A 23,533-nucleotide genomic window follows, 5' to 3' on the forward strand; every position below is an offset into this window, starting at 1 on the left:
CCCACACCCCCCGTTTGACTGGAAGAGGTGGAGGTACTGGTCTGCTCATCTCTAATAATTGGACATTTACTCCTTTACCTTCTCTGAGTATCAACAGCTCTTTTGAATCACATTCGGTTACTATCACCTACCCTCTAAAAATCCATTTTGTAGTTGTTTATCGTCCTCCAAGATTACTAGGTAACTTTGTGGATGAATTAGATTTATTGCTCTCAACCTTTCCTGAGGATGGTACTTCCTTTGTCTTACTTGGAGACTTCAACATCCACCTAGATAAACCTCAGGCTGCAGACTTCCACACTCTGCTTGCGTCTTTTGATCTCAAGAGAGTGCTAACTACGGCTACTCACAAATCAGGCAACCAACTGGACCTTATTTACACACGACACTGCTCCACTGATCATGTGCTGGTTACTTCGCTACACACCTCAGATCACTTCCTCCTCACTCTTAACCTCAACATGATTCCTGACACATCACATACCCCTCCGCATGTCACTTTTCGACGTAACTTGCGTTCACTCTCACCCTCCCGGCTATCTGCTATGGTTTCATCTTCACTTCCTCCCCCTAAACAGTTATCCTCTCTTGATGCTAACAGTGCTACTGATACTTTCTGTTCCACTCTGACGTCTTGTTTAAATACTTTCTGCCCCTTATCTTCCAAGCCAGTCCGTACCACCCCTTGGCTATCTGATGTTCTCCGCGAACATCGTTCTAAACTCAGGGCCGCAGAAAGGGTATGGCGCAAATCACGAAATCCTTCTGACCTTAATTTATATCGATCACTCCACTCTGACTTCTCTGCTAATGTTTCCACTGCTAAAAGGACATACTATCATGACAAAATTAACAATTCGCCTAACTCTCGCATGCAAACATTTTCCTCCCTCCTTTGTCCTCCTCCTCCTTCATCATCTCTAACAGCTGACGACTTTGCCACATTATTCATTAATAAAATTACAAACCTCACTGCACAATTTTCCACACCACAATCTATCAAACATATCTTTCCAGCAAACATACACTTGTTCACATCCTTCTCTCCACTCTCTGAGGCAGAGGTCTCTAAACTCATCCTTTCCAGTGATCCTACTACCTGTCCGCTTGATCCTATTCCATCTCATCTCCTTCAAGTCATTTCTCCTGCAGTTGTACCTGCACTCACTCACATCGTTAATACATCCCTTCACACTGGAATTTTTCCCTCAGCATTTAAACAGGCTCGTATGACTCCACTTCTTAAAAAACCCACTCTTAACCCAACTCTTTTAGGGAACTATAGACCGGCTTCCCTTCTTCCTTTCATTGCAAAAACACTTGAAAGAGTTGTGTTCAACCAAGTCTCTGTCTTTCTCACACAGAACAACCTCCTGGACAGTAACCAATCTGGCTTCAGAAGTGGACATTCGACCGAAACTGCCTTGCTTTCTGTTGTTGAAGCCCTAAGACTTGCAAAAGCGGCTTCCAAATCTTCATTACTTATCTTGCTGGATCTGTCTGCTGCTTTTGATACGGTCAACCATCAGATCCTCTTGTAAACCCTATTGAGGCATCTCAGGGCATCTCAGGAACCGCACTCCAGTGTTTTGAGTCTTACCTCTCTGATAGGTCCTTCAAAGTATCTTGGAGAGGTGAGGTATCCAAGCCGCAACATCTAACTACGGGGGTGCCTCAGGTCTCAGTTCTTGGACCAATTCTCTTTTCTGTCTACACGGCATCACTAGGTTCTGTCATTCAGAAACATGGCTTTTCATATCACTGCTATGCTGATGACACTCAACTCTATCTCTCATTCCATCCTGATGATCCGACGATTGCTGCTCGCATCTCAGCGTGTCTAACAGACATTTCTTGCTGGATGATGGACCATCACCTTCAACTCAACCTAGCTAAGCCAGAACTGCTTGTGGTTTCAGCTAACCCATCGCTTCATCACAATCTCACCTTCCAGTTAGGCTCATCTACCATACCTCCTTCAAAAACAGCCAGAAACCTTGGAGCTGTGATTGATGATAAGATGGATTTCTCAGACCACATTGCTAAAACTGCCTGGTCCTGCAGATTTGCATTATACAATATTAAGAAGATCAGGCCTTTTCTCTCGGAACATGCAACACAACTCCTTGTTCAGGCTCTTGTTCTGTCCAGACTTGACTATTGCAATGCTCTCTTGGCAGGTCTTCCAGCCAATTCTATTAAACCTCTACAATTAATCCAAAATGCCGCTGCAAGATTAATCTTTAATGAGCCGAAAAGAACGCACGTCACGCCTCTGTTCATCAATTTGCACTGGCTACCAATAGCTGCTTGCATTAAATTCAAGGCATTAATGTTTGCCTACAGAACCACCACTGGCTCTGCACCCCTTTACCTAAATTCATTAATTCAGACTTATATGCCCTCTAGAAGCTTGCATTCTTCAAGTGAACGACACATTATTGTACCATCCCAAAGAAACACAAAAACACTTTCACTGACTTTTTCATTAATTGTTCCCATCTGGTGGAATGACCCGCCCAATTCAATCCGTGTAGCCGAATCCTTACCCATCTTCAAGAAACGGCTAAAAACTCATCTGTTCCATCTTTACTTGACCCTCTAACTCTATCACTCTCTATTCTAATTTTATTTTATCTATGTCTTTTTATAAAAAAAAAGAATAAATAATAATAAATAAAAATTTATAATAATAATATTTATCTGTACTGCATTAGCACGTTGTCGCTCTTTTGTTGGTTTTGATTGCTTATGTCCTCATTTGTAAGTCACTTTGGATAAAAGCGTCTGCTAAATGACTAAATAAATAAATATTACTCATAAACAAATAATCATTGATTACCCCCAGGTCTTGTTTTTGTTTAAACTGCAGCAGAAGCCACATGGTGTTTTTAGCAGTGTGTAACGTATTTTCTGTGGTAAGACAAAGATTTGTGAATGTGGCTTCTTTGCACTGCCATGTTTTCACTATGAATGTTATTGCTTGTGTGGACTGAGAAAAAATGTTGAATAATGAAAAAAGGTCTGGTTGGCATGCGCCTTGCATTATGGTAGTAATGGTATGGCAACAGTGACACAGCAGATTTATGCTGCGTTAGATACAGAATTAGACCATGCATGCAGAGTCAACTGCAATGACATATCAGCTGCCACAACAGTAGTGCAGAGTTATGCAATTGCAGGAAAAAGCTGATAACACTAGTGACTAGGGGTGTAACGATATCACAAACTAAACCGAAAGATTGCGATACACCACCCACGATACGAATCGCGGAACTCTCGTGGCGTACCGCGGTACTCTCACGCCCCCTGCTGCCCATTGTTGAGGTTAATGGCACTTATCTCTAACTAACTATTAATTTTAACTATTTTTTCTTTGCTTACATTTGATTAAATTGTATTAGTAACGACTAATAAGAGCTTTTTAACTTTTGTTGTAAATATTATATTCTAAAGTTACTGTTTTCCAAGTGCATGTCATTTCATGTGACTTGGGAGTGAGCGTCACACTCGGTTGCTAGTATATGCAGGATGGCTGCTTCACATAGTACTGAAATTGCAGATCTCCCGGACACATTTAAATCTCCTGTGTGGGAACACTTTGGTTTTCCAGTGGAGTACAGGAATGGAATTCGTGTCGTAGACAAAGTGTCACAAGTTGAAAAATCTGAACTTTGGCAGATATTCGCGCCGCGTTAACCAATCAGGAGCTTGCTCTAGTAGTGACATGATTACGAAATGAGGCAGAAATCTGAAACAACAATAGAGGACAAAATCATCGTCCTGTATGTGGATACCCGGAGCTGTACGATAGACCAAAGATTACCTGTTAGATTTACCCAAAATTAATTATATCTTATGTTTATCCACTACAGAGACATCAGAGCCAGCGGCAAATGTCAGAAGGACTAGCCGAGGTTATGCTCCTCTCTTCGGGATACATGAGCACGAGCGCCCGGTGATCGCCTGGAGCTCACGGCTCCGAAATCGGTGAAGCACATTTTCAAATAGGCGCTGTTTTTATAAATAAACCACAGATTTGAGGTTTAAACAACTACATTCTCAGCTGAAATACACACGTCCAGTGTTTCCATAGCACATAAAGTGCAACTACCCTCTCAACAAAATCCATGTCAGCCATTTCTCAACGAGACTAGAGCCGCAGAAGCCCCTCCCATGACGCGAATTCGCGTCTCTTGTGAAGTAAATTTCACGCGCGAATGAAATGAGTAAACTCTAACTGTGCGTTCACACCGCCGCCGACGAGAGTGTCAAAATTCGCCCTGGCCGCGACACTGTAGAAAAGATTTGTGGACGCGCTGACGCTCTTGACGTAGATCCTATGCTCGTCTTGTATTTAAAGGGGCCGCAAAGGAAACAAGCAGGTTGATCTTGTGCAGACTGACCACAAGTAGGGTAAAAGTTAACCTCATTAAATATTTTAAATGTGAAAGTGAGAAATTGATTGATGTAAAGAACTTTATTGTAGTTACATGTTTGCTAACGAAATAAACCAATTAAAAGCCATTTGTGTGGTGTGGATTTGTGTTCATGGTTAAGTGCTAGTCTAATTTCAATTAATTATATCTTATGATTATCTATCTTTAATTATATCTTATAATTAAAATTAATGATATCTTATGTTTATCCACTACAGAGACATCAGAGCAAGCAGCAAATGTCAGAAGGACTAGCCGAGGTTATGCTCCTCTCTTCGGGATACATGAGCACGAGCACCCGGTGATCGCCTGGAGCTCACGGCTCCGAAATCGGTGAAGCACATTTTCAAATAGGCGCTGTTTTTATAAATAAACCACAGATTTGAGGTTTAAACAACTACATTCTCAGCTGAAATACACGCGTCCAGTGTTTCCATAGCACATAAAGTGCAACTACCCTCTCAACAAAATCCATGTCAGCCATTTCTCAACGAGACTAGAGCCGCAGAAGCCCCTCCCATGACGCGAATTCGCATCTGTTGTGAAGTGAATTTCACGCGCGAATGAAGCGAGTAAACTCTAATTGTGCGTTCACACCGCTGCCGACGAGAGCGTCAAAATTCGCCCTGGCCGCGACGCTGTAGAAAAGATTTGTGGACGCGCTGACGCTCTGACGTAGATCGTATGCTCGTCTTGTATTTAAAGGGGCCGCAAAGGAAACAAGAAAAGGGTAAAAGTTAACCTCATGAAATATTTTAAATGTGAAAGTGAGAAATTAATCGATGGAAAGAACTTTATTGTAGTTACATGTTTGCTAACGAAATAAACCAATTAAAAGCCATTTGTGTGGTGTGGATTTGTGTTCTTGGTTAAGTGCTAGTCTAATTTCAACATTATAGGAGACATTTACTAGCCTTGTTCTTTAATTAACATTAATTTGTGTGCAGCCTACATTACAAACTGTCCAGATTGAAGTGTAGCCTTAATGCAATTGGTCAAATCGGTGTTGTTTTGAGCAAATAAATTGCATTCCCGCTGAAAAACAAACGTTGTAGCGGGAAAATGTCCCCTATAATTATTTTTATTTACGTCCCTGTACACAAACAGGGACACGTCAAATATTATCGGGAAACCCGCCACAGCAATAATTAAATACAAAAAAGTACAATACAAGACGAGCATACGATCTCACTGCTCAGCACCTCAGTTGTGGTATTGAGGGTGGAGAGAGCGCTGGACATTCACTACCCCCACCTACAATCCCTGCCAGCCTGAGACTCGAACCCGCAACCTTTGGATTACGAGTCAGACTCTCTAACCATTAGGCCAAGACTTCCCTGTGGTAAATACTGTGGTAAACTGTATACTGTGGCTGCCAGAATGCTGTACTCCTAAAGATGAAACTTTAGCATATTTTTTTTTCTGACAGATGTATTAACAGCAATTACAGAATCCATTTGAACTTTTAGCAACAGTTTAAATTTACTTACACAAATTAGCCTATTTAAAATAAATATTACATGCACACAGAAGTTTGTAAGATTTAGTAATATGTTTTAGTAAGATTTTGTAATATGTTTTAAATAAGTCTCATGCTCACCAAGGCTGCACTTATTTGAACAAAAATACAGTAAAAACAGCAATATTGTGAAATATTGTCACAGATCTGCCAGGCTCTGCCACCACAATCACAGCGATCACTCTCACCTGTGTTCTGATTACACTCACCTGCTCCTCATCACGCTCCTCGTCACCTCTCCCTATAAAGACACACACCGTCAAACACTCAATGTCTGGTCTCGTTCATGAGAAGGAGGACTGCTAAAAGCTACCACAGACTTAGAAACACTTACACTTTGGGTACTTCCCTGCTATCTACTTACCTGCAGTCTGTGCTCCTAGGATCCTAGTACTTTCAGCTCCAGCGATTCCCGAGTGTCCGCTCCTGGTCGGCGGTGTGTGCCTTCTCTGGTTCCCCGTGATTCCACCTGCAAAAGACAAGATTCAAGTTCAGCCACCGTCACACCTGTCTGCTACCACCGGTTCCACACTCACCTGCCATCTCCTGCACCTGCCATACTGTTGTTCAATAAACTAATGTAACCATCTCTCTTGCCTCTGTCCTACTTCTGTAACAGAAGACCAGACCGCACAGACGAGCAACAGTATGGAGGACCGAATCAAGTTTATTTCCCTGGCTCATTCGCATCCTGACCCGCTGAGTTTCACAAGGGCATTCGTGCCGCTCGCCCTTTCCAGTACCCTAGACGATCAATCCTTAAGACCTTGTTCTGACTCGGGATCCGCTACCATCATCCCATGGAGCTCCCAGACACTTCCCAGCTGAATTGGAAGGAAACTGTCATCCGGTGTCTGGAGAGTCTTCGATCCCGAGTCGGAGAATCTTCTCCCGAGATTACCCCTAGAGACAGCGGTAACCCACTTTCCCCATGCCAGACCACAGAAGTCAATAGCCCACGTCCCCTGGTATTCCCACGTGCCCGAAAATGGGTCTCCAACAGCGCTGACCTGGGGTCTAAGGTATTAGACCCATGCGTAACATCTGTCCGGTCAGCGCTGAAATCTGCCCCTAGTCTCTCAAACCCGCCGCCGGTCACGGCAAGGAGTGCCGATCCCGAACCCCGAGAATCCAGTTCGCAAGCCTCGGCCAGGAGTGCCGATCCCGAGAATCCAGTTCTCAAACCACGGCCAGGAATGCCGATCCCGAACCCCGAGAATTCAGTTCTCAAGCCACGGCCAGGAGTGCCGATCCTGAATCCCGAGAATTCAGCTCTCATCCCACGGCCAGGAGTGCCGTTCCCGATCCCCGGGAGTCCGCGCTGCCCGAGCGCCCCCAAGAGTCCATGCTTCAAGAGCACCCTCCTGTGTCTCCGCTGGACCGGTCCAGGTTCACTCCTCCAGAGCGCCCCCAAGTGCCCGCTCCTCCAGAGCGCCCCACAGAGCTCCCTGATCCGCCAGGGCCATCCAAGCTCCCTGATCCTCCAGGGCCATCCAAGCTCCCTGATCCTCCAGGGCCATCCAAGCTCCCTGATCCTCCAGGGCCATCCAAGCTCCCTGATCTGCCGCGGCCTCCCAGGTCTCCAGTCCCGCCGCTTCCCGATTCCCTGGATCCAGCCTGGAGGCTTCCCCTTCTACCACAGCTTTCGTAACACTTACACTTTGGGTACTTACCTGCTATCTACTTACCTGCATTCTGTGATCCTAGTACTTTCAGCTCAAGCGATTCCCGAGTGTCCGCTCCTGGTCGGCGGTGTGTGCCTTCTCTGGTTCCCCGTGATTCCCGCTCCACCTGCAAAAGACAAGATTCAAGATCAGCCACCATCATACCTGTCTGCTACCACCGGTTCCACACTCACCTGCCATCTCCTGCACCCGCCATACTGTTGTTCAATAAACTAACGTAACCATCTCTCTTGCCTCTGTCCTACTTCTGTAACAAATATAACCATTAAAATAATTATTTTATATTTTAATGTAGGCCTATTTTAAAAATGTAATTTAAACTGCATCTGTGATCAAAGCTGAATTTTCAGCAACATTATTCCAGTCTTCAGTGACGCATAATCCTTCAGAAATAAATCTAATATAATTTGCTACTCAGGAAACGATTGTTATTGCTGCTTCATATTTGTGTAGAAATCGAGATGCATTTTTTTAGGATTAATTTAATGATATGTAATGTAACGCACTACACCGTCATGGATTAAAATCCTGCAGCGCGTAAAAGGTCCCCCTGCTCAAGCCAGCACATGTCCAGGCCCGTCTGAAGTTTGTGAAAGATCATTTGGATGATCCAGAGGAGGCATGGGAGAAGGTCATGTGGTCAGCTGAGACCAAAATATAACTTTCTGGTATAAACTCCACTTGCCGTGTTTAGAGGAAGAAGGATGAGGATACAAGGATACAATCCCAAGAACACCATCCCAAATGTGAAGCATGGGGGTGGAAACATCATGCTTTGGGGGTGCTTTTCTGCAAATGGGACAGGACGACTCCACCGTATTGAGGGGAGGATGGATGGGGCCATGTATCGCGAGATACATGGCCCCAATACAACAACCTCCTTACCTCAGTAAGAGCATTGAAGATGGGTCGTGGCTGGGTCTTCCAGCTTGACAATGACCCCAAACACACAGCAAGGGCAACTAAGGAGTGGCTCCGTAAGAAGCATTTCAAGGTCCTGGAGTGGCCTAGCCAGTCTCCAGACCTGAACCCAATAGAAAATCTATGCTCTAAAAATCTAGGCCAAAATCCCTGCTGCAGTGTGTGCAAACCTGGTCAAGAACTACAGGAAACGTCTGACCTCTGTAATTGTAAACAAGCGTTTCTGTACCAAATATTAAGTTCTATTTTTCTATTGTATTAAATACTTATTTCATGCAATAAAATGGAAGTTAATTATTTTAAAAATCATACAATGTGATTTTCTGGATTTTTTCAAATATATATATTCTGTCTCTCACAGTTGAGGTGTACCTACGATGAAAATTACAGATCTCTCCATTCTTTGTAAGTGGGAAACCCTGCCGATTTTCAAGTTATCAAATACTTATTTGCCCCACTGTACAGTGTGTATATATATATATATATATATATATATACAGTGTTGGGTGTAACGCGTTACTAAGTAATTTAATTACAGTTACTTATAAAGTACTTGCGTTACATACAGTAAATAATTTCAACAGTTCTAAAAGCAATATTGAATTTGAAATCTAAATTTACGGTCTAAAGATATTGAATGCAGCGGCTTTAACCCTCCGCGTGCGGGTGTGTTCACTTTCAGATTTTCCTGATTCACAGAGAAACCTTAAATACTCAAATCAGGGCCGGCACCAAGAGGGGGCATTCGCGGGCAGAGTTACGGTGCCCCCCACTTTCCATCCTCTCCCCTTCTTGCTGAACGTGATCGTTTCGAAAGCGAAAGTGAAACCGGTAAAACAGCGCACATAAGAAAGCGATTGCACGCTTTAGCGAGCGTCAGAAACTGCATGCAATCACAGATTGCACGCTTCCCATCCCACCCCGACCCCACCACCACCACCACCACCCACCACACACACACACAAAACGTGATTTGTGCCCCCCCCCAGAAATTCAAATGCCCCTCTGATGGAGGTGCCCTGGCGCCGGCTCTGACTCAGATACATATAAGACTAAAATCATTAGAATCTAAAAATCTTGAAGTGTCTACTTGACACTTGAATGAATTCAAATTAAAAACTAATGTTTCTGATTATGCAATCCGTATGAAACTAAAGCAAGGTACAGTCTTTCCCGTGTCTGAGCTCATTATATGCAGTCACCTGCGCGCATATGCCCTGACCTAGAAACATTTTTTTTTTTAAATATTAAGAAAATAAAAAAAATCATCTAATATTCAGCATTTTTGAAAGAAGACCTGCTATGAGAAATTTACCTCATAAGAACAGCGCGATCTGACATTATTCAGCAGAGAAGATCATTTCTGTAATTTATTCTTTCCTACATTAGTTAACGTGTTATTTTGACATAAACCTGTACAGATTTTACTAGTTGGGCTTTTCCTGAACATCTTGCCAAACTGAAATGTATTGTTTAACTTTTAAGCCTTTTTGTTATTCAGATATTTTGCAGAGTATTTCTATTTGTTAACCAAAGGTGGTTACATTTTTTTCATAAAAATGTTTAAGTATTACAGTTGTTTTAAAGATAAAAGGCTAAACTATTCTATGTTTGACTCGAATTGAAAGAATATAGAGTTTAATTTCTATTAAGGTTTATAGGGATTTTAAGATGTAGCCTAATTAGCGATTTGAATAATTAAGTTACTTATTGAGTAACTAAGTTACTTTTCAGATAGAGTAATTAGTAAAGTAATTTAAATACAATATTGATGAAGTAATTAGTAACTGTAATTAATTACTTTTTGAAAGTAACTTACCCAACACTGTATATATATATATATATATATATATATATATATATATATATATATATATATTAGTTGCAGTTTATATATTTATAATATTAATTCACTATATTCATTGCAATTTTTTGAAAATGTTGTTCTGTGTTTTTCTTTGTGGTGTTGATAAGGGTTTTTTTCAAAGCACAAGAAAAACAAGTATGATGTTATTGAGGTTTAGAGAGAGGCTGTATCTGCAGCCTTCAGGTGAGACCACAGCTTCAGCTCTAACATCTATCCATATGCTCTCTCTCCCTCACACTCCACTGTCTTTCTCACTTTTTCTCTCTCTCTGCTTCACATTCTTCTCACGACAGGAAACTGTCAATCATGTCAACAACATTCTGTATGCATGCTAATGCTATATGCTTCTGTGCCTACACTCACTGTACAGAAAATATGTAGTAAATAACTGAAATATGGGAACCTTTCTAGAACTCTCTTCCTAGCAAACAGGGGACGTCCCCCGGAAGTTCCGAACGTCCTTCTAGTTCCGCAGTACGTCCGCTTTGTAACGTTCATAGGCGAGTCGGACGATTTGTATGATTTGAGGACTTCCACTAACGTCCGCGTTTGGTCCTCTTTTTGACGTTTGCTGGCGGACGTTCGGAGGTATGGAAAGCCAAAGTATTCATAAACGCCTGCTCGGTCGTCTGATTGCACACTGACAAGTCAAAAGCGTGCGCTTTGACAGCAAACGCGCGTCGTTGCCATGAAAACGCGCGTTCTTAGCGCGCGCTTTGGGATTATGGCGAACACGTCTTTGACGTGTGATTTCCTATGAAACGCGCGTTCTTGACGCGCGCTTTGGAGTCACCAAAAACGCGCGTTTTTGACGTGCGTTTATCATAACAGGAAATGGGGCGTCGAATACGTGCGTTTGGAGTCGGACAAAACGCACGTTCTGAACGTGTTACAGGTAAACCAAACAGGCAGAGCAAACGTCTTTTGAAGTATCCACACAGGCGAAAACAACTTGCTCTTTCTGTAGTGTTCTCAAAATGGCATGCAAAAGCCTGTGCTGACTTCATTGCCCGATTCTGTCATGTGTCCGCTATATCCTCCTGAGACCCCCCCCAAAAAGCTTTTTTTCATGTCATTACATTATTTAGAGCATTAGAAAAAAATGGAAAATTAAAATTTTTGAAAAAATATATTTTATTCATATTTTTTTCCTAAAAATAAAACGGCATGAATAGACATCAAAAAGGCAAAAACAATGTTTTTTTTTTTTTTTAAATCACCAATACATTTTTAGGTTTTAGGATTTTTTTCTTCTAAACTTTGTTTAAGGATGATTCTCAACTTTGTTATAAAATATATAACAAAATTATTTGATATACCATTTTGTTTTATGCAGTATGTGTGTAAAAATTTCCATAAACTGGTTTTCCCATTAAACACAGTGTATCTATACTGTATCTAATTTGCATATTTATGTGTTGCTGTTGGGACAGCATGTTGAAAAAGAATTGTCATAATGGGAGTAATAATTGGCCAGATGTTCATAACAATATATAATATTTCATAAGAAATTGATATATATAATTTATTTTCCTATTCAATAGTTATGTCTCCCAAAATGCACAATAAACATAATTTTAGTCCTGGTGTCCTCCACAGTGGACATGTATGAAATGATGTCCTGTTTCATAACAGGAAGTCATATTTGAATTTGAAAACCCATAACAGCAGCCATATCACCCTGTAGCCCAAGACTGGTTGCCTACTGAAGCTAAGCAGGGTTGAGCCTGGTCAGTACCTGGATGGGAGACCTGGGAAAACTAGGTTGCTGCTGGAAGAGGTGTTAGTGAGGTCAGCAGGGGGTGCTCACCCTGTGGTCTGGGTGGGTCCTAGCGCCCCAGTATAGTGATGGGGACACTATACTGTAAAAAGCACCGTCCTTCGGATGAGACGTTAAACCGAGGTCCTGACTCTCTGTGGTCATAAAAAATCCCAGGATGTCCTTCGAAAAAGAGTAGGGGTGTAACCCCAGCATCCTGGCCAAATTTGCCCATTGGCCTCTGACCATCATGGCCTCCTAACCATCCCCATATCTACTGATTGGCTTCATCACTGTCTCCTCTCCACCAATAAGCTGGTGGTGGATGAGGAGATACCCCCCTTACTATGTAAAGCGCTTTGAGTGCCTTGAAAAGCGCTATATAAATGTAACGAATTATTATTATAACATTTTCCTGAGATGTTGCTTTATGACAAACAATTAGAAAATTATTCAGATTTAAATGACAATTACAAAATATAATCATATTTCCATAAGGATGTAAAATGTTTCACTAAATTAAATTTAGCCATATTTAAAGACCTAGGAGAGGGAGTGGTCATGGCGAAACTTCCAATCATTTAGTATCTCTATAAAGCCCTGAATGTGCTCTGTACAGGACATCCAGACTTACAACTGTGACATGTGAGGTCTCAGAGAAATTCACTGAAATAGAATGTCCACTACAGAGGCAACAACTCCATAGCTGGGTCTCAGGAGGATATTGTGCATTTTGGGAGACATAACAATTGAATAGAAAAATAAATTATATATATACATTTTCTTATGAAATATTATATATTGTAATGAACATCTGGCCAATTATTACTCCCATTATGATAATTCTTTTTTCAACATGCTGTCCCAACAGCAACACATTAATATGCAAATTAGATACAGTATAGATACACTGTGTTTAATGGGAAAACCAGTTTATGGAATTTTTTACAGACATATTGCATAAAACAAAATGGTATATCAAATCATTTTGTTATATATTTTAAAACACAGTTGAGAATCATCCTTAAACAAAGTTTAGAAGAAAAAAATCCTGAAACCTAAAAATGTATTGGTGATTTAAAAAAAAAAAAAATCCCATTGTTTTTGCCTTTTTGATGTCTATTCATGCCGTTTTATTTTTAGGAAAAAAATATGAATAAAATATATTTTTTCAAAAATGTTAATTTTCCATTTTTTCTAATGCTCTAAAGTCTAAACAATGTAATGACATGAAAAAAAGCTTTTTTGGGGGGGGTCTCAGGAGGATATAGCAGACACATGACAGAATCGGGCAATGAAGTCAGCACACGCTTTTGAAGATTGCCATTTTGAGAACACTACAGAAAGAGCACTTTGTTTTCGCCTGTGTGGATACTTCAAAAGACCTTTGCTCTGCCTGTTTGGTTTACCTGTAACACGTTCAGAACGTGCGTTTTGTCCGACTCCAAACGCACGTATTCGACGCCCATTTCCTGTTATGATAAATGCATGTCAAAAACGTTTTTGGTGACTCCAAAGCGCCCGTCAAGAACGCGCGTTTCATAGGAAATCACACGTCGAAGACGCGTTTCCGACGCGCGTTCGCCATAATCCCAAAGCGCGAGCTAAGAAAGCGCGTTTTCATGGCAACGACCCGCGTTTGCTGTCAAAGCGCACGCTTTTGACGTGTCAGTGTGCAATCAGACGCCCGAGCAGGCGTTTATGAATACTTTGGCTTTCCATACGGAGGAGGAGGACATTCGTCCGAGCCAGTTGCGAACGTCCCTGTTTCGTCCCTCATCTGCCATTTCAGAGTCAGAATCAGCTTTATTCGCCAAGTGTGCGCAAACACACGAGAAATTTGTTGTGTTTTTTAAGAAACTCGGTACATACAATGCATGCATACCAGTGGCGGAGCCAGAGGGCTAGTTGGGGTGGCAACTGCCACCCCAGACGAAGTCCTTGCCACCCCTGTTGCCACCCCGCTGAAAACATTACACGGTTTGATTTTTACGAACATTTCTCAAATCTCCCAGCCGACGTGAAAGCATCCTTACGCAGCACGCACAAGCGTGCAGCGTGCTGTTGTTGCTACACTTTTCATTGGTTAAGATGATACGCAGCTCTTTCGTGCTCCAAATGGCTCCAAAACATCGCGGCAGCACACACGGGACCGATGAAGAGCGTTTTGCGGGTATGCACGGCTTTTATTGGTATTAAATTAAACGAAGTACTGTTTTAACGGGAAGTAAGGGAGACATTGCACTGTAGTGCTTAACGTTAGCATTAATTAGAGCTGGGCGATTTTTTTCCCCTAAAAAAATCTGCGATTTTTTTTTAAATTTTTAAAATCTGCGATTTTTTAAATAAAAAACTCGATTTACGATTCGAATCGATTTTTTTTGTCTGTTACGATTGTCACTGTGTCAGATTACACGATTTTGACTCCTAAAAATTTTGTCACGTCGTGGACAAGAAACATGTCAGACTACACGTTGTTTTCCGACCAGTCATCGCGAGCTGTCTCACACACTCATTCACTCGCACATACACAAGCTCACTCATATAGCCTACACACACACACTCGCACATACACTCTCTCACATACACGCACTCTCTCTCTCACACACACAGACACACACACACACACACACACACTCACTCTCGCGCGCACACACACACAGTCACACACACTCGCTCGCGAACGCACTCTCACTCACTCAATCGCTTACTTTTTCGAATTACTTTTTGCTGCTCATTTATACACTCACTAAGTTTAATAAAAATACATAATACATTTATGTAATATTTAAAGGTGTTAACTGTAATCTTTCAATGCAAAATGATAACTTACAAAGGATTAAATTCATCACAATTATGTAAGTATCTGGATATTTGCCGCGGGGCGAGGGCTTCAATAACCTCTCTCTTTTTTTGACCATACATGTGTTTGCATCCCTGAATAGATGTGACTGTAGAGATGTACTGAAGTAACTTTGTGTAGACATACAATTTATTAGCACTTAACATAACATGTCTAGACGTCTTTAAGCAATTTTCCTTGTGTTGTCAAATAGGCTAGACCTCAATATACTCACATTTTGTCGTAATGTATTACTTTAGTATTTGTAGTAATGGTGTACTCATGGTAAATAATAACAAGCAAATTGTTCCAAATTTTGGTTTCTTCATGAGGTGTGTAACCAAGCTTTCCTTTGAATAGGGACAGCAGAATGAAGAGAAAAAGCGATATCGCCAACTTCTTTCTAAAGAAGCAAAAGTCAGGTGCAGATAAGGCCCAAACAGATCCCAGTGTCAGCTGTTGTAGTGAACCATATGTAGGTGGTGGACAGGGAAGTCAAGAAGAGAAAGATGATGACACACAAGAACCCAGAGTATCACCAGCAGGTCAGAGCAGTGAGCAGAGGCAGTAAATTGTGTCTTAAATTCAGATTGTGTGATGATTTTTGTGCAAAGTATTATGGTATAATATCCAATGATAATTTTATAATGAATTCAAATTCAGAAGAAGACCAGAGTGAGACGGTTATTTCTACCAGTGATGAGGAAGACAGTGAGCCAGTCCTAATAGAAAAAGAAGAACAATGCACTGAACTCCCCATACCCAGCTCAAGCATCACATGTGCACCAGAAGGACCAAGTGGTAGGTAGAGTAGCCATGTACAAAAAACATTAAAGGGATACTCTACCAAAAAATGAAAATTCTGTCATCATATACTCAGCCTCATGTTGTTTCAAACCTGTATGAATTTCTTTCTTCTGCTGAACAGAAAGGAATATATTTAGAAGAATGTCAGTAATCAGACAGTTTTAGATACCATTGACTTCCATAGTATAAAGTCAATGGTATCTAAAACTGTCTGATTACTGACATTCTTCTAAATATCTTCCTTTCTGTTCAGCAGAAGAAAGACATTTTGGAAAATAAACTACTTTAATTAATCTGTATACATTTTGTGGAAAATAATTTATTTTTAGTGTAATTGAACACTTTGTATATTGACCCCCCAAAATAATACCTTGCCACCCCTTTGCCACCCCTGTTTTAAAAGTCTAGCTCCGCCACTGATGCATACATTCCCCACCCAGCACCAGACGTCATTTGGACGTCGTTTTTTGGGCTAAATCAAGTCGGTCCGTCATGGCCTTATTTTAGACCAAAAATCGACGTTTAAAATTGGGGCTTTGTTTGGTCCGTCTAATTTAGTCCAAATTTAGCAGAAGCACGTTTATTTCGGACTACACATAGACCTAATATTGCCATGAACATGTGATGAATGATCTGACATATATCTGAAGCACGTTAAATATATTGAAATATATTTAAGAAAATACATAAAACAAAGCTTAAAAATTGTTCCTCGTGATGTGTAAATAGGCTATGTGTACGAATTCATGCGTTTTTAATCAATATTTTTTTCAATGTTATTTCTACAGCAAGTTTACAATTTCTAAAGCTATTATTATTATTATTATTATTATTATGTTTACGTACATTCTGCGTGACTTCTACGTGCTTTAATGGGCGCGCGCGCTGAACTGGAGCTGAGGAAGTCACCATGGAAACGGGGCTGCAGCTCAACTGTCAAATAGCTAAACGCCGTCTCTCACTGCTGTTTTCACTTATTTCAGGTAAGTTTAGTCTCTAAAATTACACAGATAGTACATACAAGTGTTCCTGACACTTTCTCTCATGTAAATGACACGTTTTACTTTATAGGAATGGTTTAGTGTCTTCGGAAAAGTTCATTAGCATATGGCTAACTATAAAAGGTAAAGTTAATGTTAATGTAAGATTTGAGCTCCTGTTTATGAAAGTTTGGGCTTTTAATATCATCTTACGTGTAGATGAGCGTTTTTATTTTTTATATGTGTATGTATAAAGGTTTTGCTGGCAATTTGTCAATGGATGAATGGAAGTAAGCTAATTAATTTAACCTAAAAGTATGCACTGTACAGTTAATTGGATACGTTAAATCACTTACATAGAGCGTGAAAACGGGCTGAAACTTAAAATAGGGTTTGATCTTTAAACACATATTGATACCACATGTTCTGTGATTTCAGAAGTGTAAGAAAAAACCCTCATCATCGACACAGGAGAAGTTCCTGATTTTAAAAATTTCTGAAGGGAGCTGCTGAAAACACAGGTGATCTGAGAAAGCTTATTAAATAATTTTATATGCATATTTCAAAATATATTTCGCCTATATCACAATGCATTTATAATTTTCTTTTGCAAAATTTATATATGTGTGTGTAAATACATATATATATATATATATATATATATATATATATATATATATATATATATATATATATATACGTGTGTGTTTGTTTGCTTGTTAGTTATTTTAATGTCCAAACATAAGTAACACCGTAGGAGCATTACTAAATAAGTAAATGTAAAAATGTACATTCTTATTTATTTTTATATTGTATATTATGTAAATTATTCTTTTTCTTTTCTGCATTTCACCTCTGCTATAGTTCGTATATAATAAACCTGGCATTGTATATTAAATATTGTCAGCTCTGTGACAGATTGTTTATGTTCCTAGATTCTTCCACGGTGACGGCCGTGCACTAGAGTTGGAGCGTATCTCCTGTCGAAGAACATCTTTAGACATTATGAGCCATATGACTAGTAAGTAATACCTCAAACATACACTACCATTCAAAAGTTAAAGGTCAGATTTGTCATGTATTTGAAAGAAATAATTTATGATCACCACTGCTGCATTCATTTAATTAAAATACACAATAAATTTAGCATATAGGACAATCAACACTGAGCCACCTGTTGTGCCATCAGCCCATTTCGTGCTGTGGTTTCTTGGTCACCACAGTTTATGCATTAAAGAGACCTAAGACCTTGAAATATGGCATACTGTCGCAGTGAAAGCCAAATCTTAAACACTTTTTTTTTTTTTTTACAGTACCAGTCTGTACCCTTGAGCTTGGCAAATTCTATGCTATCAGCCAATTTTGTGTCATGGTTTCTCCACCACCACAGAGGATGTGTTAATTTGGACATTAGACCTTGATATTAGAGGTACTACCATAAGAACGGTAAAATTTTGAGCAGGTAAATCTCTGTTAATTCATGTGCATCCATGCTCTCATTTTATTCATAGATGGCAGTGATACACAAAGGAAATAGGTTATATAAAACTAGAAATTGTAATGCGTAAGCATTAGAGGTGTGTGATATTGGGGAAAAAATTATATCTCGATATTTTTCCGATAACGATAATTAGACAATATTTTGCCGAGTGTGTTATTGTGCTGATATCTGACTACCGTAGACAGCTGCAGTTTTTGATGTTCTTCATATTCTATGTGGTCAGTTCAAAAATTGTTACTTTTAATCAGTCAATTAAGATAATACACATTTAGGCTATTACCAAACAAACCAGAAACCAGTATCATCAAAATTAATGTTTGCAGAAGTTGCATCTGAAGTGGCATTTATTTACACACTATTTAATGCAGCTCAGATGGACATGGAGTGCTTTAACCAGTTAGAAATACATAATCGTTTGACATTTTAAGCATAAAACATTGAATACTGATTTCTAAAATTGTTTTAAAAATTAAGATAGACTTTAAATGTGAAATTAAAACCACCAGTAGGTGGTAGAAAGTCACTGTTAATAAGTGAGTCATTGCGACTGAACCGAATCATTTAAACTGTTGATTCATTCAGGAACAAGACACCTTCATGTTGCTCAGAGACGCAAAACAGTGCTGTGGCTGTTTGGAATTATTTTTTGTTGGCGAAATGGAGCAAAAACAGGCAATATAGTGTCTAAAATTTAAATTTCTTAATATTAACTTATTGTTTATTGAACTGTTGTATAAAATCAATATCACATTTGTAATCATTAGGGATGCACCGATACCACTTTTTCCAGTACTCGCCCGATACCGATACTTTAATTTTTGGTACTTGCCGATACCAATATTTTTATTGTATTTTTAAATTTTTTAAATATTGGGTAAAGAAAACAAATGAGTATGTAAAATGTTAGTTGATTAACTTCATTTATCAAATAGATACTGTCAAACCAAAATTTATTCAGACACCTTCAACATTTCTCACATTTTATTCGCTATAGTTTAGAAAATGCTAATAAAATATTACAAGAACTCCAAGTTAAACTGTGTCAGAACAAATTTAGCTTGATAATACCTTTCTATCAATCAATCAAAATTATTCAGACAGCTGTTGGTATGACAATATTTACACAACTATCAATACTTTGTCGGGCCACCCTTACTGTGCGTTCACACCGCCAGCGGCGAGAGCGTCAAAGTGGCCGGAAGTCATTCATTTTCAATGAGAGCCGGCGGCGAGCTCCGGCGAGAGCGGCGCGGCGAGTCTTGGGCGGTGAGAGCGTCGAGGAGAGTTGAAATCAGGTCAACTTTATGGTAATGAGCTATGACGCGGTTGGGCGGCAACCAATCGGAATGTAGAAGTCCTCAGCTTGAGAGGGTTCCAGAGAACGCAGTCCTGTAAACTTTGGTTCCGACCGCATTAGTTCCCAAGCAAAATGGACGAAAGATTAATTATTGCTGTGGCTGCTTTCCCGATCATATTTGACGTGTCCCTGTTTGTGTACAGGGACATAAATAAAAAAAATGATGCGTGGACTAAGGTGTCAGACATTGTTGGTGTTCCTGGTGAGTTGCTGATGTGCATTATCGTTATATATTTTCTGAAAATAAGCGGGAATTGCATGCTAACTTTAGCGCCAGAGCATGCAAAACTGAATATTTCTAAAATATTTCTGACATATTGACACATATTGGATTAAACAAAAAATAGGTGTTGTAGAGAGAAGGGCGAGTTGTTTTAAAATTAAAGCGGTCACTTCTGCCTAATTTTTTTTCTACAAGGAAAAACAAAAGTGTACTACACCCGATCTCCCCTGTGGTGGTATCAACAAATTACTTAGTTGGAGAAAATAATGATAAATGTCATTAGGCTTAAATATATACAGTCAGTGGCACATACAGCTATGCCATTTCAGATATAGCATGCAAACAAGCTATTCTGAAATGTGGGTAATGAAGTGTTGTGTTTTCTATTGTATTTTCACTAGTGGATGAGTGCAAAAGAAGGTGGAAGTCTCTTAGAGATACCTACAGAAAAGAGAGGAAGAAGGAGGCAGAGAGGCAGAGGAGTGGAGCAGGGGCGAGCAGTGTCCGGCCATGGCGCTACAGTGGGGTCATGGGCTTCCTCAACCCCTTCCTAGAAGACAGAATGACTGCCAGCAATATGGTAGGGGGGCTTGGGGAAGCCCTGACCCCAGAGGAAAGCGAAGATGCCATGGCCGGGCACAGTCAGGCAGCACAGACAACACACACAGACAGTCAGCAGTGTGAGGCGAACCAGCTGAGTGAAAGCCAGGGCCAGTCCAGCGTTCAGGTTCAGGTTCAGGCAGGACCATCAAGCCCGAGCATGTCCAGCGTTCAGGGACAGACAGGGCACTCGCACAGGAGAAAGAGAGCACACACCAGTACACAGTTTGAAGAGAGGATGCTAACAGCTTTGGAGGCTGTGAGTAGGAGAGCTAGCACTCCTCAGGAGGACAGTGACAGCTTATTTTTTAAAAGCCTCCTGGAGGACTTCAGGACGCTGTCATTGAGGACCAGGCAGGATTTAAAGTTTCAAATGCACAAACTAGTCTATGAAGCAAAATGTCTGGAGGCTGGACACACTGAACACTGGGGAGAGAGTAACGGGGGGCAGCTGACAAGTCTGTGAGGGGTGTCAGTAAGCTTATTTCCCTCGCAATCTTGTCAGCTGTGCCTTGTACTTTCTCCCTCACACACAAGAAGCCGTTAGTATGAAAGTATTTGTTGCAAATGTGTTCAAAACCGTTCTGTATGAAAGTATTTGTTACAAATGTGTTCTAAACTGTTCCGAATGAAAATATTTGTTCCAAGTGTTCACTTAAAAAAAAAAAAATGAAGTTAATGTTTTTTTTTGTATATATATATAATGTACCGGAAATAAAATATTGTCAACATTTCTGGTTATATGTGTTTTATAAAATTACAAATCGCTCATATTTGACCATATATTGAAAAGGTGTAGGAGACTGAGGTGTAAATTATTATTATTTTTTTTACCCTTCCATAATGTACTTAAAGTGCTCTTTTTTTTGCACACAAATTTTGTACTTGATATACTACAAATTCTTCTAAAATGTGCTTTTAACATACTATCTACTATCTAACATAAGACCTATTTGTATTAAAAAATATATATTTAATTACCACTTGTTGAACTTGAACCCATCTTTGTATGAAATGATTTTTTTACATACATCTTTAGTGTACTTTTTTTATTAATTTGTGGCTCTTAAAAGAGCCATTAAAAACCATGGCTTATGCCACAGGTTGCCAGGGGACAGCTCCCTCTGTGGAGAAATAGGTCATAAATTTCTCCCGGACACGGATAGCCTCCCGTGTGGCGTTGTTGCTGCCCACTCGGGTGACCTCCTGTAGGCCATCAGCTTCTCCGTCTCCAGATGATGGTATGGGCATCCTGGTCATGTTTGTGGACCTCCTCAGGAAGTTGTGCAGGACACAGGTAGCCTTCACACAGGCATCCACGTTGGCAGGGCTGATCTCAATGACTCCTCTGTACATACGCCACTGAGATGTGAGAATACCAAAGGTATTCTCAACAATCAGCCTTGCCCGTGACAGCCTGTAATTGAAAACCCTTTGCCTGCCGGAGAGATTGTGTCCAGGGAAAGGCCGCATGAGGTCTCGGCGGAGTGGAAACACGTGTGGCTGTGGTCCCAAATGCTCTGCACCTGGCAGCAGAGCATCCTGTGGCAGGCCAAGGGTCTCATCTCGGAGTGCCTGGCCGAAGGTGGAGTTAGCCAGCGCACCACCATCGCTCGTCCTCCCATAGCTGCCCACATCCACTACCCGGAAGCAGTACTGGGCATCTACCACTGCCAGGAGCACAACCGAGTAAGTCCCCTTGTAGTTGAAGAACAGGGAACCCGAGTTGTCAGGGGCCCTGATCACAACATGTTTGCCATCGATGGACCCAAGGCAGTTAGGGAAGTTCCACCGATGGAGAAAGTCAGTGGCGATGTTTTGCCAGTCTTCAGTGGTGGGGACTGGCATGACCTCCTGCACCAAGGCGTCCCATATTGCCCTGGCCACCTCTCCAACAATCCCTGCCACGGTGCTCACTCCCACACGATAGCTGAAAGCTATGGTGCGGTAGGAGTCGCCAGTGGCCAAGAATCTGATGTGCAAACAAAAATATATGGTGAACAGAAGTACATTTATTAATAATCTAATATTATATCACAGTTCACTTATAATCCATTAATTTAATTTTCCTGATTACATTACATTATTTCCAACCTAATGAAATTACAAAACGAAATTTCAACTCCAATTCAAACAAATAAAAAAAATCATGAACTCACCGAAGACAAATTGCAAGGCGTTCAGCCGCATTAATAGCGCGCCGATAGTTGGTGTCCTGCCTCGCAATTCGCGGCCCCACTTTTGACAGCAGATTGTCAAACTGGTCCCTATCCAGCCTGAAGTATCGCTGGAACCTGCCGTCATCCAGCCGCAGCTCCTGCACCAGCTGGTGATATTCCCCAAGCTGTTGACGGGCTTGGAGAATGTCATGCACCCACACCGATCTCCGACATCTTCTCCGCAGGTAGAGCAATGCCACACCAAACGCAACAACTTGATCATCCATCGTGATGTGAATTTGATAAGGCGCGCAACACTATTTATAGGGGTAATTTTCCCGCTACGTTTGTTTTTCAGCGGGAATGCAATTCATTTGCTCAAAACAACACCGATTTTACCAATTGCATTAAGGCTACACTTCAATCTGGACAGTTTGTAATGTAGGCTGCACACAAATTAATGTTAATTAAAGACCAAGGCTAATAAATGTCTCCTATAATGTTGAAATTAGACTAGCACTTAACCATGAACACAAATCCACACCACACAAATGGCTTTTAATTGGTTTATTTGGTTAGCAAACATGTAACTACAATTAAGTTCTTTCCATCGAACAATTTCTCACTGTCACATTAAAAATATTTCATGAGGTTAACTTATACTGTACTTGTGGTCAGTCTGCACAAGATCAACCTGCTTGTTTCCTTTGCGGCTCCTTTAAATACAAGACGAGCATACGATCTACGTCAGAGCGTCAGCGCGTCCACGAATCTTTTCTACAGCGTCTCAGTCAGGGCGGCCAGGGCGAATTTTGACGCTCTCGCCGCTGTCGGTGTGAACGCACAGTTAGCCTTAATGGCAGCCTGTAGTCTC

General features: G+C 40.8%; 1 protein-coding gene across 1 annotated transcript; it reads left to right on the top strand.

Moving 5' to 3' along the window:
• The first annotated feature begins 16,737 nt into the window (after positions 1 to 16,737).
• On the top strand, positions 16,738 to 21,229 carry LOC306863628 (uncharacterized protein). The gene is made up of 4 exons (XM_079407095.1): positions 16,738 to 16,822; positions 17,258 to 17,340; positions 17,755 to 17,840; positions 20,302 to 21,229. The coding sequence occupies exons 3-4, from the start codon at positions 17,825 to 17,827 to the stop codon at positions 20,964 to 20,966; spliced, it is 681 nt and encodes a 226-aa protein (XP_079263221.1). The 5' UTR covers positions 16,738 to 16,822; positions 17,258 to 17,340; positions 17,755 to 17,824; the 3' UTR covers positions 20,967 to 21,229.
• The last annotated feature ends 2,304 nt before the right edge of the window (positions 21,230 to 23,533 follow it).

The sequence above is a fragment of the Barbus barbus genome, assembly GCF_936440315.1.
Source record: "Barbus barbus genome assembly, chromosome: 44".
Lineage (NCBI taxonomy): Eukaryota > Metazoa > Chordata > Actinopteri > Cypriniformes > Cyprinidae > Barbus > Barbus barbus.